The 17,585-nt window shown below is 47.4% G+C and overlaps 5 protein-coding genes across 5 annotated transcripts; 3 read left to right on the top strand and 2 right to left on the bottom strand.

Moving 5' to 3' along the window:
* The first annotated feature begins 4,157 nt into the window (after positions 1-4,157).
* EDB82DRAFT_196230 (transmembrane amino acid transporter protein-domain-containing protein) lies at positions 4,158-5,937 on the top strand. The gene is made up of 2 exons (XM_025736234.2): positions 4,158-4,654; positions 4,733-5,937. The coding sequence occupies exons 1-2, from the start codon at positions 4,363-4,365 to the stop codon at positions 5,905-5,907; spliced, it is 1,467 nt and encodes a 488-aa protein (XP_025586861.1). The 5' UTR covers positions 4,158-4,362; the 3' UTR covers positions 5,908-5,937.
* A 1,561-nt stretch (positions 5,938-7,498) lies between these two features.
* EDB82DRAFT_525558 (NADH-ubiquinone oxidoreductase B18 subunit-domain-containing protein) lies at positions 7,499-7,975 on the bottom strand (the record flags this gene model as incomplete). The annotated part of the gene is made up of 3 exons (XM_025736233.1): positions 7,499-7,603; positions 7,752-7,876; positions 7,945-7,975. 3 exons carry the CDS (start codon positions 7,973-7,975, stop codon positions 7,499-7,501), a joined length of 261 nt encoding a protein of 86 aa, XP_025586860.1.
* Positions 7,976-9,040: 1,065 nt separating this feature from the next.
* EDB82DRAFT_476216 (alkaline-phosphatase-like protein) lies at positions 9,041-11,647 on the bottom strand (the record flags this gene model as incomplete). The annotated part of the gene is made up of 6 exons (XM_065608054.1): positions 9,041-9,388; positions 9,436-9,557; positions 9,614-10,100; positions 10,294-10,767; positions 10,826-11,195; positions 11,598-11,647. The coding sequence occupies 6 exons, from the start codon at positions 11,645-11,647 to the stop codon at positions 9,041-9,043; spliced, it is 1,851 nt and encodes a 616-aa protein (XP_065465048.1).
* A 1,078-nt stretch (positions 11,648-12,725) lies between these two features.
* Positions 12,726-13,854, top strand: EDB82DRAFT_501889 (uncharacterized protein). The gene has a single exon (XM_025736230.2). The coding sequence runs from the start codon at positions 12,918-12,920 to the stop codon at positions 13,647-13,649; it is 732 nt and encodes a 243-aa protein (XP_025586858.1). The 5' UTR covers positions 12,726-12,917; the 3' UTR covers positions 13,650-13,854.
* A 2,027-nt stretch (positions 13,855-15,881) lies between these two features.
* Positions 15,882-17,278, top strand: EDB82DRAFT_196127 (uncharacterized protein). Its single transcript, XM_025736227.2, has 2 exons — positions 15,882-16,561; positions 16,942-17,278. Exons 1-2 carry the CDS (start codon positions 15,984-15,986, stop codon positions 17,186-17,188), a joined length of 825 nt encoding a protein of 274 aa, XP_025586855.1. The 5' UTR covers positions 15,882-15,983; the 3' UTR covers positions 17,189-17,278.
* The last annotated feature ends 307 nt before the right edge of the window (positions 17,279-17,585 follow it).

The following is a 17,585-nucleotide window of genomic DNA, read 5'->3' as shown; positions in this document are numbered from 1 at the left end:
AGCGTGAGCAGCTTGATCCAGTGAAGAGTGTCGCTGCGCTGAGGTCTATGTGCAGTGCAGTACTAAGCTCGCAACTCCAAGAATACTCTGTCATATATGTAACTTATAAAACGACACAACTCGAGTGAAAATACTAGGCCATCTGAGAAACAGAACTAAAATAGGACGTTCATTTCGGTAAATTTTACCTTTATATCCGTTGGGATGACGGATCGTTGTTGAGTGGTCTTCCTCACGCCTTCGACAATCGTCCTTCTCCCAAACGAGCACTTGTCGTTTGGCTTCTCATCTAGGCTCCAAATCTGGGACCTCTGTGTTCTAACAAAGACACAGGATACAGAAGAACTCAACAAATAGATTAGTCTATAAGGGCCCAATCCATCTTGATGTTTGGGAGGTGGCCGTGGCAGTGGCCCGATTGACCAAGCACTCTATAATGTTGTCCTTCTCAGTCTGCTACTTTCGCAGCCCCTCCCATGTATGACTACGTCAGTTTTGTTTGTTTTATATCATTACGTGCGGAATCATGATGTCCGAAGCCGTCTTCGTTCAGTGGACGACACTATGACTCTCGATGAGCCTTTCCTGGAACATGAAGTTCCAGGAGAGATCGTACCAGGTACAAAAGACGAAATGATTAGACCAGTTTATGTTATTTAGACTAGACCTTTAGGATACCTATTCTATACCCCAAAGCTTGAGACTGAGGCTTCTGCTGCCTGCTAGAGAGGAATGTCTGGGAATGCTCAAAACTTGGAAAGTTTGCCATAAACAGCTTTCATTTCTCTTCCTATACTTGTATTGATTGGGGAATCAGAGAATACGAACACAAATAGTCCAAAACCGCTCTAGAATATCATGCAATACCTTCTTAGTTTTGTTTTTCAAACTCTCAGCAATCGGGGTTGATGACATGGTCGAAACTGCACGAGTAGTTACCGTAACGTAAGATTTGGGAAACCAGCGACCCTTTGATGTTAACCGATGTCATGACATTGCTACGTATCATCTTACAGATCATGTAACCTACTCTAGTATCTCTGTTAATAGCAGACAGCCCCTTTGCTAGCTCCGGGGCGGCTTCAACTTGCGAGTTCCCGGACCGGGAGACCCTCTGGCGTCACCAGTTTCCGACATTAACTAGCCACGAGAAAGGGTCTGCAAATACACATCCGAGAAATCGCCGTGGCAAGTACTAGTAATAGAAGCTCGTCCCAATCCTATATCAAGGATATCGGCGGCTTTGAAGTTGGGCACTGATGGAGGCCATTCGGCGACATGCAGCTCCAGTACGGAGGATAGCAATGCCTATTGGATATCAAGCGCATCAGAACTTATTGGAAGCGGAGACGACACTGAGAAGCATGGACGACCCTTATTACAAGGACCGTCGTTTTCCGTCATCTCAAACAAGGTGATGCATGCTCAGACCCCCGTGAGATCCCGATGCCATGATGTGCTTCGCGTCTATCACTCCTCATCACATTTACCAGATATGCCTCGCAAGGCTTGTTCATTCATGATCCTTTTTACTTTGCAGCTGATGATAAGGAGTGTGATCTGCATTGTAACGGTCCGGATAGACTGACCGTGAAACTGCTATACGGGTCGATACTTGCCTAACTGAGAAGTCTGGCATTTGAGCAAATAGGCGAGGATGGATGACTATCTGAGCACAAGTGATATCATTGTTTCTCTGTTGCAGTTCCGATAGGCTGTCAGGAGGACTTGTCGATAGTCGAACCGTTTGTTTACACATCAGATATTTCTTCACACTAACATATCTCCGATCTTGGCGTGTTGATTTCGGGCACCTAAATCTGCACCGAACAATGCACTAGAAAAAGTCGAACCCCTGTTCGCTGAGCTGCAGAATACTCGTGGGAGATCTGCAGGGTCAAAACAAAGAACCGGGCATGGCCGAGACTAGGCAAAGAAAAAGGCGAATTATCTTCGGCGATATAGAACAAAACTTGTCTACGCACAGATAGTAAGTCTGATCGATAATATCTCGGTCTGCTAGACTGATGTATCACGTATCCAGTCAAGGGAAGACATCTGGAGTGCATGCCCCGGATAACCCGCGCGAATTTGATGGGGGAAAGGAGAAAAGTATGGAGAATGTCCCATGGGGACTGTTGCGTTGTGTCAGTTTATTGTACGTAAAAGTCATGGGGAAATCGATGGAATTACGTGTGATTACCCATTCCATTGTTTGAGTTGCCTTTGGCAATGAGGCCAAGCAGCCAAGGAATCGGACCGGGCCCCAGAATATGTCGTGCAAGACCCCATTCAAGGGTCAAAGAGCATTAAGTTAATGGTTACTCCGTATTGAAGTTGTCATTTAGCAAAAGGGGACATTTTACGAGTCGGAGTTCAACATGGGATTGTGTCACAAACACCCCACGCACGCGTGCATATTATCACACCAGTTTCTTCTAGAAAACCACTAGAAATATGTTGGTCAGAGGCAAAGAAGCGTGCGTGTCAGGGTTTAGGGATGACGACATGAACAGGGGTTAATTTCCGTATACTCTTGGAAGGGAAAGACTTGGGGGAATCCGACTGGATGAGACACTTTCTCAGCTGACTCTTGACAAGTTAATGAGGACTTGTATTGACTCGTAATTTGGGACACAAGACTTAACGGCTTTAACATGAACTTTATGCTGTATGGTTATTTTAACATCCCTGATCCTTTCCCTTCTCCAAAAAATCTCTCCAATTTCCCCAAAGGCATGACATGATCCATCATCTGCTACCTACAGTAGACAAAAAACACTTCCGCAAATTCGAGGCGTACTAAATCAGGGTTACGGTCTTTCCGCTCCCGTGGTCAACTACCGTTATGATCCTCAGGATACCAAAGGGAAAAAGGGAAATAAAGCGGAATGAGGGTCCAGAAAGAGAAAGAAAAAAGACGTCCTTCTCCACTTCGGATCTCCGTACTAAACCTGGTCCTTGCCCTGAACGTGTGCAGACTTTAAACCTCTCTCGGTAACGCGCCCGTCAGCCTCGAATTCGGAGGATGAAAAGTTTTGAAACTAGGTTGTAAAGATACTAGTAGCATAATTGCCTGTTTTGGAAGCCATTCGAGGTAGAACCACAATTAAAAAAGAGGCGAACTACAACAGGAGGAGAAGGACAAGAGATTCAAGCCCCTTTGGACCATGATGTTGATCATTTATTCATGATAGAAAGTTAAACTACCGACAGATGATGATGACATTCCGTCGATTGATAGACATAGACATACGCAGCCCAATGGATACCTCTGACCAGCTCATCGGGATCCGCCTCAAGACTTAACAAGATATTATACAGCACCTTAGCAAATGAAAAAGAAGAGAGATAAAAAAACGGCCCGGAAAGGAGGTACAGTATCAAACATGGATGATGAGCTTCTAGCGCGTTTCCACCACTCTGCTGTTGTGTCTGTCCCCCAGCTTTTTACACAGGCACCCAATTGGCATCATGCAAATACCTAACAGAAATGTCAATTCCTTTCCAAAAAAGTAAACAGAGACAGATACGATGGATGGATACCGTGGAGACCCCCATGTAATCCCTCACAACGGGGTGGAGAGAAAAGGTCCCTCATCCCACATGCATTGTCGGTTCGCAAGGGTTTCTATGTGTCTTTTGATCATGATACCTGGAAACTCTACCTCGGGGAACTGTGTGTTCTTGCGGTTCAAGACTCAAGGGGAAGAAAACAAGAATTACATGCCCACAAATGAGGGACACGAGTTGGGGAATTCCCGGCGGTAATGATCATCAACACTAACTAAAAAGTCTCTGACAAGTCAAGCAAGGCACCAAGTTTTGCCGCCGATGTAAGAGAAAGAGGGTCACCCCAGAAAAAGTCCAAGGCTGGTCTAGTCCGACTGCAATCTTCGCTCGCTGCTAACACACACCCCTTGTCATGCATGGGTTTTATCCTTTATAACTCCGATAATACTACTTACAAACACACACGCTCACTATCTTGGGGTGTGGAACCCCAGGATAGGATATACGCCGTGTGAGTTGAACAAAGCTGCTGGAGCACCGGCCACGCGCCTTTAAGGAAAGAAAACGCGGAGCTTAATGAGGGAATTCCGAGAGGGTGATTGCTTATCTGACCGTTGTTGGTTTAGCCTTTTTGTTACTCTATTGAACTTATATAATTCTCTTTCTATCTGCTCTTGAATAACACTTCATTGTCCTCTCTTCATCTCTCTCCTCCCTCTCCTCCTCCTCTCATCTCATCTCTTATAGTCTCTTGAATCATTGTTAACTCTTTACTCTCTGTGTATCATTCTTTAAAGCGAGTCAACTTTCATCTGATATACCCGGTCATATATACAAAACTCGCCCATCATGTCTACATATCCACAAGACGCACACAACGACATCTACCCTTCGGATCAGGGTCATGATTCCAGCAAGACAAATAGCAAGGAGAAGATGCCTCTCGATAACGAGAAGGGTCACATTGATGACCTCCAATCCGCTCACAATGTCCCCGTGGTCGAGAACGGCTTCGGTGGAGGTGAGGGCGCAAAGAACTTTCGCAACATGTCGAAATGGGACACAACTTTTGCCCTGCTCACAAATCAAGTGGGTCTGGGTGTTCTTTCACTTCCTAGCGTGTTGAAAACCATGGGAATCAGTATGTTGATACTCCAGGGGGGAGAAAATATGCTTCACCCCAACCACCATTTCACGAGATATTGACTGACAACTCCAGTTCCTGGACTCATTGCTATTATTGGCATAGGTTTACTTTCGTGGTATACAGCCTACGTCTTAAAACAGTTCTATGGTCGCCATCAGCACGTGGTCAACGTAGTTGACATGACGAAGGTTGTTGGAGGACGACCCTTGAGTATCATAAGTGGCATTGGTCTGATGGTCCAAGTTATCATGACGGCTGCTTCAGCGAGTGTTACGCTCTCTATTGCCTTCAATACCATCTCTAGTCACGCCGTCTGTACAGTGGGCTTCATCGGAATCGCTTGCCTGTGCTGCTGGGTCCTCTGCGCACCCCGAACATCCAAGTTCGTTTCCCAGTCAGGTATCCCCTGCATGGTTTCCGTCATCGCCGCTTCCATTCTCGTTATGGTCTCGCTCGGAGTCAAGAATCCCACTGCTGCGCCCGCAGACTGGCACAAGGAGATCAAGGTGGTGGCCAACCCGGACTTCCGCTCTGGACTCAACGCTTGCCTCAAGATCTGCTACGCTTACTCAGGCAACATCAACTTTGTCACTTATATGGCTGAGATGATTGACCCCGTCAAGGACTTTGGCTTTGCCTTGGCTTGGTTGGAGTGTGTCTCCATCCTCTTCTACGTCGTCGTGGCCATCGCCATCTACTGCCTTGCTGGAGAGTACACCGTCTCGCCCGCTCTTGGCTCAGCCCCCGAGCTCATCGCCAAGATTGCCTACGGAATCGTCCTCCCTGCTATCTTCTCTACTGGACTTGCCTTTGGCCACACTGGTATCAAGTATGTGTACGTCCAGGTGATGAAGCACTTTAAGCTCCAGAGCGAGATGACTGCCAACAATGTCCGCTCTTGGTCCATCTGGATGACCATTGTGACCGTCTTCTGGATCCTCTGCTTCATCCTCTCCAACGCTATCCCCGTTTTTGACTCCATCCTGTCCATCGCCTCGGCTACCACCATCTCTTGGTTCACCTTTGGCTTTAGCGGTATCTTTTGGTTCCACATGAACTGGAACCAGCTCTTCTCCAGCCCCAAGAACATCATGCTGTTCTGCCTCAACAGCTTCCTTATTGGAATCTCGTTGTTTATGAACGCTGCTGGCTTGTGGTCATCCATCACTGAGCTGTTGGATCTGTTTGCCAACGCTTCCAGTTCCATTCAGGGAGTCTTCTCTTGCGGTAGCAACTCCATCTTCTGAGCAGGTCTCATTTCGTGTAAAGTCTCCAGTTATTTTCCGTTAGTTTTAGACAGCATAGCATCATATCATTTTTTCACTCTTTGTAAGAGCATTACGTTTGTCTCCTGAATATTGCCATCCTTGTATATGTGTGTCATTCCGCCGAGATGTTAGAAAGTGTTGCATAAGAGAAATCATGATGGTCCCTCTATGGACCAGTTGAATGGTGAAGGGGGAAACGGAGGCTCCGAGAATGAAGTCTTGGCAGTAATTCCAAGACACAAGCCTTGGGCCAAGCATTGATAAAGAATGGAGATATATCCACAAACCGGCCGATATGTATCGATGAACCGGCCCGGTTCACTGTTGGATGTATATACCGAGCCAAACCGACCGGCAGTGGATCGACGTTGACAAAAGGTTTGCTAATGCCTGTTCCATAGAGAGAGGCTAGCCAGGGTCAGGAAATCAGTGGGCTTGCCGCCAAGCCACCCGCTGGGATGGCTTTTCAGTGCGAGTGGGACCTTGCATAGCGCACAACTTTGCTAGAACCGCCTGCATGCGGCTCTTTTCAGGGCCTGTGAGGCGAGGCTGTGGTCTGACTCTGACTCGCTGAAAGCTGAGACCATGTCGCTCACAATAAGATCCACGACTCGTCTGCCATTGCCCTATCGTATGCGAGATTGAGACAAAGGAGCTTTGGTAATCTTCCTTGTCTCTTCAGTGAGCCGATAAAATCCGATGCCCATTACTGATCGTCGGTTTCATCATGGCTGTGCCATTGCTGTCCAGTTGTCGATAGCAGCCACATCTTATCGTGACGCTTTCATAGTCATAGTCGAGGCTCAAGCTGTCGATCAGCAACCAGTCCCGATAAGACCTTGGCGATAGATAAAAAGATATCTTGGTGTTGAGGCTCTGTGGAAGTCAATTGCCGATGAGACGATCGACGAACAAAAAAGGCTGATAATACAAAAGAAGAATCACTGCAAATGGTGGACAAACGCCACGATTCAACTCGCTTGATACATTTCCAACTCAGATTCACAAAGTCCCAGTGGCTAACGAGCTCAATATATATAACTTTCTCTAAAACACCATGTCGGCGCATTTCTTCTTGAGCCGACCACAGACAGGGTACTGTCCGCCACGATGAGCACGCCAAAACCCATTTGCTTACAACATTACAACTCTTTGTCTTGTTCCTGTCACCATCCAACATATGAGTCCCACTTGTATGTCCCCGGTGAGTCCACTCTTTTCCGGTCCATTCCATCCTCGAAAGCTCGCAATATGGCCTGTGGTTGGCCTCTTGCTTTATGCCGTTGGAGTGCGCGGCTCATACATCTCATGAGGCTCTGTCAAAAGTCGTCGCATGTCTATTTCCATTAGCCCATCGAATGCATCAAACCCAGTCGTTAACGCCATAGTAGACTCCGCCATCATTTCACTTTGTCGTCTTTTTGTTTCCTCTCGTCTTGAATCGTTTCATTTGTGTGGAATGCCTCTTTCTATTCCGTCAAACACATTGGCTTGTTTGTAAATGTACAATTCCGGCCCGGCCCTGTTTGTTCGTACCCGGGATTTGAATTCGGTCTCTTTGTCTTTCTCTCTAGTTGCTTCGTGCACCACCCTTCGACTCCCTCAACTCGTCCATCTTGGCGACTCGCTTCTTGAACTCGACGTATTGGCACTTCTCGTAGCTGTGTCGCTCATCCTAGTCAACCCCCTATGTGTAAGCTTCTTTCTATTGATATCTCGGCAATGATCGGCTTTTTGTATTGGGTCGGTTGGGCTGGGCTGAGCACGTTCGGTGTAGGCGCTCGGGGCTTTGGGCTTGCTCTAGATAATGATTGATGACTTACGGAGCACTTCCAAGGGGCATACCACGTATCCCGACGGCACTTGTTGAGAGGAATCAGAAGGTGGGCGCAGCTGTCTCGGTAGGCCAGAGGGAGTTTGGCATCGCGCATCTCCTCGCGGGTCGCTTCTGCTCAGGAAGTCAGCGGTCGGTATACAAAATATCTGCTGGAGATCAATTCAGCAGTCGGTACGTACGCCGCGGCTCGGTGATTGCGTCGGAAGCCATGGTTGCTGATTCAATTGAGCTTCGTGAGGTGAGGTTGTCGTAGATTGGTAGAGCTGTCGTGAGATGCTCTCTCGGTTCAAGGTCGGCAGCATCCTGGTTCGTGCCTTGTATTTCCGGCAGCAACCATTTTTTGGCCAATGAATGTATAGGAATTACCACGCCGAATTTATATCACCAAAGAAAACATCCTCAACACTTGATTAGTTACTCTAATTTCTTTACTATCACCGGGAAATATTCATTTGCATGCTTAACGCCTAGATCTGTCATTTTACGATGATGGTTGAGGATGATCGCAACTTCAGCTTCAACTCCCAGCGGACAAAAGGTGGGGCCGGACCACTGCCGGCTCCGGACTTGACTCACCTGTACACCTAGGTGAAGGCGAAGAGACGATAAATGATGCAACTGGGCCTCAATATTATTAAGATCTGGGATTCTTCTTTTAACCTGACATATGTACAAACGCTTACGATATCCTCTCCCCAATTTTACTCACATCAAACAACACATCGACATCAACCGATTAACCCGCCGAAACACCATTCTGAACTCACGATTTGATGTCGAATATCATGACAACACCAATACAAATACAAAACGCATACCTTTTGCTATAGTGATTTATTCGACATCATCTTTGCCAGCTAATTCACTCACCCGACACCGCCATTGCTCAGGTCTACTTCAACCGCCATGCCGCTTTACGCCAATCCAAGACCAGGACATTCGCTTCCCAATCACAACGAGGACGCATCAGCATATGGTTAACTCGAACCAGATTAAACATCATATCGATTATGGGCTCTAGTCTTTACCGATAGGCTGTGATGCTGTCCTTTTGTTGTTCTTTATACCGACAAAGGCCGTAAAATTCAGAGTCTGTCTCGAGGGTACCAGAAACGTTGCTCTAAGCTTTAGGGTATGAAAATAAACGGCCTAAGAATTATGTTATAAGTAGCATAAATTGGCCTAATAATTTCGTCCCTTATGCTCTTAGTGACTAATTTTTCTGACACCCTGAGGTCGGCAGGAGCTTAGGGCGTGAGACTCTGCCATCGGCTCCTAAGTCCAATGGTGCCACTTAAGACCCTCGCGATACTCATATCCAACTTGTGGCCCTTCAGCAGCGACCAAATATCCATCTTCACAACGATCGAACCGAACCTTTACCTGCTCCTCATAGAAGCTATCGAACTTGCCCCCAAGAGCATTTTTGAGGTTCGCCACGTTACCATCAGGATGGAGTGTCTTCCAGGGCTCGATGCACGTATTTCCCTTGCAGGACTTCAACACCAACATCAAAGCATCAAGGCGGTTGACGACTTGCTGGACGGTGGTTCCCAGGAATGCCTTGTCGGCAGTCGCCTTACCATCGACGGGGAAGAGGTTGTTCAGTTGTCCTGGATCCGTCTGTGAGAGGTTAGTATCAGTATTTCCGGGGAGTAAAGTCAACGGACCTTGACATCGTAGAGCTCGTGCTCGTTGTTACACCAAGCCGAGTAGTAAAGATCGTAGTCCTCGTGTACTATTCTCACACCCTTGTACGTGTTGTTGTGTACTTGGATTTGGCCCTCCGCACCTAGAATAATCAGGTCAATGACCGCAACTTAGGTAGTCGCCAAGGCTCATACGTACCAAGGCCAGCAAACCCGCCCTCAGCGATGGCAACGCCCCAATACTCAACAGCGACATGCTCGTGACGCTTTCCTTCATGGCCATCCGTCACTGGAATAGGAGTACCGTCAAAATCCCCTCTCAACTCAACGCCTGCAAGCTTGAGAATGGTAGGCGCGAGGTCGATGTGAGTTGTAACAGCTTTCTCCACGGCACCAGAGGAAACACCTGGACCTCTGATGAAAAGGGGCACACGAATATCTTCCTCAAAACCACATTCCTTCCCAGGAGGCAGTCGGTGCTGTCCAAGATGGAATCCGTTGTCGGAGCTGTAAATGATGTATGTCTCGTTGAGTAGGCCGGCGTCTTCAAGTTGCTGAGCGACCTGCTCGACGATCTCGTCGACGCCTTGGAGAGATTGAAGACGTGCGCGATAGTAGTCATCCAGATGCGACACAGACGAGTCATTGAGCTGTTTGAGTTCCTTGATCCAGCTCACTCCGCTGGGCTATGTCTTGTAAGCGATGATTCCTCAGTAAGGCAGTAGGTAGTAGGAAAATTAGCCTCCTAAATCTTAGGGTGCAGAAATAAATAGCCTAAGAAGCCTAATGTATATAAATAACATAAGCTCGCCTAATAATTTCGTCCCTTATACTTCAAGAGGCTAGTTTTCTGCTACGCTGGGGCTCGGCAATACTTACAGAGTCCGGATTGAAGTTGCCAGTCCGTGGTACTTTTACCCCTTCAAAGAGATGTGAGTGTCTCTCGGCAGGAATGGGTATCGTCATAGCACTCCCAGGCTCACGGTCGACGTTGATGTTCGAGTGCGGTGCAATAGGAGCAATAGCGACAAAGAATGGATTGTTTGAGTCAATCGCTTCTTTCAGGAGCTCATGAGCATACTTGGAGATCAGGTCTGAAGTATGCTCTCCTTTATGATGAACTGGGGCCTCCTGGTTACGCTGATAGATCGGATTCAAGTAGTCATAAGTTCCAGGGTCGAGAAGGAAGTTAGTTCCAGTCCATCCTGCGGGATATGGCGAGTTGTAGTTATTGATTGTATGAGAATTAAAGAGTTTTCCGGTGTAGTAGGTCTTGTAGCCCGCTTCACTCAGCCACACAGGCAGATAGTTTTCATTGAGACCTTGGGAAACAAACTTGGGATAGCCACCTTTCTGATCAGCATTGGCTCTAGATTCTTTGGGTTATCTACTTACCATATGGTGGGCTTACGTCCGTGACGTTTGTGGAGTGCGGCTGCTTCCCGGTCCAAAGTGACACGCGGGCTGGACAGCAGATAGCTGTGGTGGTGAAGTGATTGACAAATGAGGTGCCTTTGTCGATGATGTGCTCTTTGAGCTTTGGCATATAAGATACTGAGTCTAAGATAGAGTCTTGATCATCAGTAAGAATGAAGACAATATTCTTCTTGCCGGCATTGTTTGTCTTTGGTCGGTTGTGGTCAATGTCATTGTTGGACGACAAACGGGTTTGGACATCATGACCATTGCTAGTTGCCGCTCCGATACACGGGATAGAGAACGAACTCGCCAGTAGTATCGATTTAATCCACGTTGAAGACCGCATACTAAGCAACTCTCGACTGTATCAGTTGTGCAAGTGCTTTTGGCCTTATGAGGATGAGTGCTGTTTGATGTGACAATTACTACGGCTTGGCAACTGTCTCTCAATTAAGAAATCACTTATTTATCACTGAATTCGCAATCACTACCTTCTTGAATATCGCTTCCCAATCCAACATCATCCTCAATATTATGAAGTATGGTGAACTACCAGGTTCCCATGGCGTCAGTGTTAGTGTTTGTGTGTAATATGCACCAAAACACTAACTTCCCCACCATTGCGAGATAAACCCCGATAACGACACTCCGAGGAAACTAGTCTAATTGTATGTAGCAATGAACGGAGAATTTATCGGCAATTGTCCTGTTTCTATGGAAATGCGTCATTTGCCCTGATAGTGGTATCTTTATGGTGGACAGACAGAGGTGGCGATGGCTCCCCTTGGCTTGACGTGAGGACACCCGCTTCCATGCTTCAAAGTAACCGCATTTGAGCGACGACAGCCTGTATATATGCGCGTTTTTATTCCATTTCATTTTAACCAGTATATCTTATTCTTAATAAGAGTTTTACTCAGTCTATTAGCCAGGCTCAGGTGCGGAAACGCTGAGTGTCAATCGAGTTTGGGCTGGCATCAGTGCATCATAAAAATTGGCCACTGGGAGCATAAGAAACGAAATTAGTAGGTCAGTTTATGTAACTTAGATAAAACGTCTTATGATATTTATTTTCTGCCCTAAAGCGCAGAGGCCCTTTTCTGGTGGCCGGGTTGCCTTTTCCATTCGTTCTTATCCCAATGTTTAGGATTGTGTCTTGTCTCTATTCCCAGTTAATTACTGCCTAAAGAAAGATGTAAACGCTGAATAAGGGTTTCGATTCTACCTATGAATCCATTTCTGTATCAGAAGAGTCGCTTTCTGTCGAACAGTGCAGTGTCTCTTGAGGATGTGCAATACGTACTGGGCCAGATCAGATAACCATTCACCAAGGGACTTGGCTAAGTTTCTTATTATCCCAGACCTTCTAGAAAAAAACCATGCTCATTCGATGCAGCCTTTAAATAATATAGACTACGAAACAAAACAATATATGAGTCAGTAAAGTGCATGCAGGGTCCAACTCCACGACAGCGATCCCCATGCATCTCTCCCTCTCAGCCCACCACTCCCGAAACGCCACATTAATCCGAATCCATTCAAAACCAATACTACAGCTGTCTTTATTTTTTGATACTTCCTATTTCATTAACCATTTCACTTTCTTGGTCTAGGGGCTGCCATAACCCGACCCTTCTAACTCCACCAAAAATGACTGGCTCTCGTGCTCCCACGCTCAAACACCACCACATTCAACTCTCCAAAGACAGACCTGGCATAATGAAACAAGTGCTTTCGAACATTTGCCTCTCTGGGATACTCGTAGGTATCAGCGACGCGTCGGGCGCGGTGTATTGAGGACCAGTGATTGTCGGCGCAACGTGGACTGGTGAAGTGGTGTTGACTTTGGATATAAGCCCACATGGACAACACATCAGAGACAAAAATCGACAGTCTTTTCTTCAGCGTGCTTTCTTCTTTTACATTTCACTTCACTTCATTACTTAAACATTTTTGATCATTTGGCTTCTCTCGTTTGAGCCTCTGTTCTGTTACTATACCATCGTCAATACACTATCCAGTGTCAGCTCTCACTCATAATTCACCGCAACTACACTCTCTTCACCAACTCTCTCTTTCACACAATGTCTGATATTATCGCCTGGCTGGTCCCTACGGCACGTAACTCTCTGGCCGACAAAACAGCCCACCTCCCCTCCAACATCTTTCGCACCGTCCAAATATCATCCTCTCCAACACTCTCCTCACGCCTCCCAAATCTCCTGGCTAGTCGCCCAACCCGTGCCATCAAGCTATCATTCGACTCACCCCCCAAGCGCCCGGGCTCTTTCGTTCTGGGCTCTGACCCTTCCACGTGCGACATCATCCTTCCCACCATGCCGGGCATCGACGCACGGCACTGCGAGTTGAGCTTCGATGCTGAGGGACGTCTTGTGCTCAACGACTATTCACAGGCTGGTACGCAGGTCTGGTATGACTGGGAGAGCAACGGCGACCAGACCGACTATTCGTGGATCTTGAGCCCGGGCGCGGAACATGGGTTTCCGAGTATGGTGCAGCGCATCACGGTTGATATTCAGGGTGTGAGGTTCCAGATCGTTGTTAATCGTTCTGACGACTGGGACGCTTATCACGACAAAGTCAAGGATTTCGTGCGACAGCCTTCGTGGTCGCAAGGTCTTTCTGCTGGTTGGGATCGAGGATCAGTCCTTCCAGTTGCGCCGTTGTTTTCCAGCACTCCTCTTTTTCAGCATATTCTCGTCAAGGCGTTGGGGGTCGACGAGTCGATCGGAGGGGAGGTATATCTGTGGAATTTGGCTAAGCCTTGGGAGCCTATGGTCAAGGCTGCCGCGTGAAAGGCCTCTCATGTATTTGGTATCTTGGTGTTTGGCGTCTAGGTTTATCAGTTTTGTATGTATATAAGTACCGGGAAGGATATGTTGGCATACCTTGAGAGTTCACATCCACTTGAACTCCCACACAAGCGCCTGGAGGGAGAAATCACCGCTCGGCATCAGGGGTCTGAGACTGAACTTTGAGATAAGCAGCTTTAGACAATCTTTAGTTAATGATTTATGTTTTTCTCTATTATTTATGATAATTCTCCTAAAATCATGTCATCTTTTTAAAGTTGATGCTGCGATGCACACTTAAGAAAAAAAGAGCCCAGTAGGTGCCAGGCAGCTGCACCCAAGCGGGAGTTCAAACACAGAAACAAAATCTCAGGCCAAAACTTCCGCTGAACATATCTGCGTCATTGTGCCAAACGCTTTTATCCTTTGTTTTGCCCATCATAATTTCTCTACCAATTTTCTTGCAGAATTATGGCTGCCAAAATTACTTCAATTGCTGAGGGCTGGGAGTGGCCCGAGGATGGCAGCATGGCTATTGATGAGCCTGCCCTGGAACTCCCTGTTCCAGTTGAGGAGCCGCTGGTCTCGTTTGTTCCCTGTGAGTCAACTATACCAATGGAGCTAGTATTTGCGCTTTGCATTAGCATGTCTAACTATTGCGTAGGGAGGGAGCTGCAAAAGCAGCAGGACGATAAGTTGAAGAAGATGGAGGAGATGGGCCGAGAGCCCTTAACCCGAGATATTTTGGTTCAAGAGGCCTTGGCCAAAGAGGCTTGGGATCAAGACGTATGGGGAGAGGAGACCTGGGTCCAAGGGGCCTGTGATGAAGAGGTCTGGCCGGGAGAGGATTCGGATGAAGAGATCTGGGATCAAGAGGTCATGGATGTAGAGGTCTTGTAGGAGGAGATCTTTGCTGAAGTGGCCTACGTTGTCCAACTCGAGACCTTGGGTGTAGCTTCACTCGGAAGCGCGTAAATTAACTACAAGAATGTCAACTTGAGGATATGCTCCTTTCTTATCACTTTTTAGAAGCTCTGTGAATAGTATGGGTCAGATGTGGCTGTGTCAGGTCCTCCATCCCCGAGGGTTCCTCCTCCTCCGTCGCTAGTAAGTAGCCCCAATACTGCAATACAATGTGTGATTCAACCTGACGACTAGAAGTTTCATAGAGGAAGTCGAAGACCTACGTCCTGTCCTGGGTCCCAGAAGATCTGCGAGAGCAACAGGCTGAGAATAAGAGAAAGATGGAGGTAGCTGGTCGTCAGGTCTATGAACAATTTCTCTCGTCACTTGCACACTGAGCTTCACAGGTTGAATATCTACACAAAAGCCTACTTGTATTATCATCCAATGATTTTCCAGAGGCTAAAAGACACATTTATAAGGGCAAGCTTTTAAGCAGGGCCTCAGGGGTTCAACACTCTACTGGTTCAAGGAGAAGCAGCTAAGTAAAAACCCTTTTAAGGAGACTATACTCCTTTTCCAGCATAAGTACCAATGAACCACAGCACGAAACGACAGCAATTTAATCGCAGGGGCCTACCAACTGGAACGCCGCCCGGGCAAGCTACAGGATTTCGTTCAGCGTACCCAAAGCCTATACCATCAAATCCCCTTGACTCAACATTATTCAGTCATGTCTTCCATGCTTGAGGCACTTCCCGACAAGATTCAACTGGGCATTTTCTCTTGCCCCCCCGTATCACAATCTCTCTCAGTTGGCTTACACTTCTAAGCACATTAGCAACATCGTTACTCCCCTGATCTAGACCGACATTGAGTTACATACCACATCCCTCCTACCTATCGTTCAGTGCTACTGACAACCGCCAGGCATTCTGTTCGGTCTTTTCTTTAGCACACAGAAGAGCTGGTATCGCATGTAGGAACACACGAACAAACACAATGGTCTTTCGACCAAAGCGCTCAGGATATGTGGTGAGCATTCTTACCACACCCTTCCCATTTCATGGCTCTTATCATGTCATTTTTGGGAGGAACCACTTGTTTGTCGCAATATCAACTCAATAACGTGTTGTATTATCATAAAGGACAAAATAAAACATAAATCATGGATCAAAGATCTTCTTCTTCTTATAGAATATCCATAGATAACCTGCTTGGTGCAAGCTGCTTCGCTTACAATTTACGTCGGCAGATTGGGAAGGCTAGCGAAAACACATTCGGCAGTTGATTGAGAGCAATACAGGGTAAGCAGTCCACCACTGATCTTACCCACATAACACCAACACACGCACGTATGACATGAGATGAGAATCAATCATTCAACACAACCGACGTCTTGCACATCGGCACACATCATCAAGTGACCTCAAAATGGGCTCCTCAGACATTCCACCGCCTTCAGCACCAACATGGCTCGTCCCAGCCTCAACAGCCTGCCTTTCCGTCGGCATAACTTTCTGGTTAATCGCCTACGTGTTGATGGTTAAACGCAGCCTTGCAACCCACGCCACACCCGCGCCCCTCCTAGCTTTAGGCCTCAACCTCGCATGGGAAGTCGTCTACGCGTTCGGCGTCTGCGAAGCGCCCATAGAAACATTTGGCTTCACCTGCTGGCTCCTCCTCGACATACCCGTTCTATACGCCACGCTTAAAACAGCACCTAGATCATTCTCAACCAGCCCACTCGTCGCGCGCAACATACCGCTACTACTAGCTATTGTCTTCGTAGCGGGGTTGGTAGGTAACGGGACGTTTGTATGGTGGTGGCTCAAGGAGCCGCATCGCGGCTATGGTATCAAATGGGGCAAGACGTGGAAGGGTCTTGAAGCGAGAGATACTACAGAGTTGGCATTTTGGTCGGCTGGTGTGGCGCAGATGATATTCAGCGTTTCGGCGTTGGCTATGCTTCTTCAGCGTGGTCACTCTGGTGGACAAAGCTATGCAATCTGGTGAGTTTTCACTTTTCTATTCTGTCTGTATCCAATTGTCGGTTCTTGCAGAGGGTGTGTCTTGATCGAAGCTTAGCGAGATCTCATCTCTCACATTGATGTCGTGGCTAGGCCGCGAAGAGCATCAGAGACGAAATTAGCATGTTGGTCTATGCTATTTTAAAGCATGCTCTTGGGGTGTTTTTCATTATACCCTTGAGCTGGGTTGTCAGCTTCTATTACGAGGCGGTCAATTGAAGCACGACCAGGCAAGCAGACCCGACGGTTTGGTTACCAGTAGGATTCGTATTTACTTGTTGTCTCGCCATCAAAAAAGAAATTTGGGCAGCAATCGCCTTATTCACAAACTCGGCCAGCCGTGCTGACAATCATGCCTTCAGGTTCTGTCGCTTCGTAGGCACCGTTATGGGCCTCCCTGTTTGTTGTATACTTCTCTGGTGGTATTGGCCAGAGGCTCACGGATTCGTCTTTCACCCTCTCGCCTTGTTCTTCGTTGGTACATCGGTGGTCTGCGATCTGGCGTACCCGTTTCTGTTGGCCCATGTCCGAACTACGGAAAAGGTTCTGCCTGACGGGAGCCTCGTAGATGGGAGAAGACTAACGGAAGCGGAGAAGAAGCATCAATAGAAGGCGGCAACGAAATATGGGGGGCAGCTCGTGTCAGCCACTGTAGCGGAGGAAACAGGATAAGAGAAATTTATGACATATCTACAGTCGCTTCCGTCAGAGTAACATTGAACTGAAGGATCCTTGGATGTTTGTGTTCATGCACCGGCTATCACAATTGAGAATATTCTGTAACTCGAATGCTTACTGCGGTGCGGACACAACACCCCGTACTCAGCTTCATCCCACACCTGCAGCTTTCGTTGGTGGTGCATTCACTCGAATCACTCGTGGCGTCCGCACAATGTAACTTTGGATCTCACTACCTCGGGATAGTTGTTGTGCTATGGCCAACGGGTCGGGGTTGATCAGCTGAACGGCCAATTAGCGTATAACGGAACGATCGTAGCCGCTTTAG

The sequence above is a fragment of the Fusarium venenatum genome, assembly GCF_020744135.1.
Source record: "Fusarium venenatum strain MPI-CAGE-CH-0201 chromosome Unknown EDB82scaffold_2, whole genome shotgun sequence".
Taxonomy (NCBI): Eukaryota; Fungi; Ascomycota; class Sordariomycetes; order Hypocreales; family Nectriaceae; genus Fusarium; species Fusarium venenatum.
The sequence above is the reverse complement of the archived record's forward strand: the minus strand, read 5'-3'. Positions and strand labels throughout refer to the sequence as shown.

Coding starts and splice junctions, on each gene's coding strand:
- EDB82DRAFT_196127 (XM_025736227.2), top strand. CDS start 15,984: ATGGGCTCCTCAGACATTCCACCGCCTTCAGCACCAACATGGCTCGTC. Junction 16,562..16,941: donor GGACAAAGCTATGCAATCTG/GTGAGTTTTCAC, acceptor TCATGCCTTCAG/GTTCTGTCGCTTCGTAGGCA.
- EDB82DRAFT_196230 (XM_025736234.2), top strand. CDS start 4,363: ATGTCTACATATCCACAAGACGCACACAACGACATCTACCCTTCGGAT. Junction 4,655..4,732: donor GTTGAAAACCATGGGAATCA/GTATGTTGATAC, acceptor TGACAACTCCAG/TTCCTGGACTCATTGCTATT.
- EDB82DRAFT_501889 (XM_025736230.2), top strand. CDS start 12,918: ATGTCTGATATTATCGCCTGGCTGGTCCCTACGGCACGTAACTCTCTG.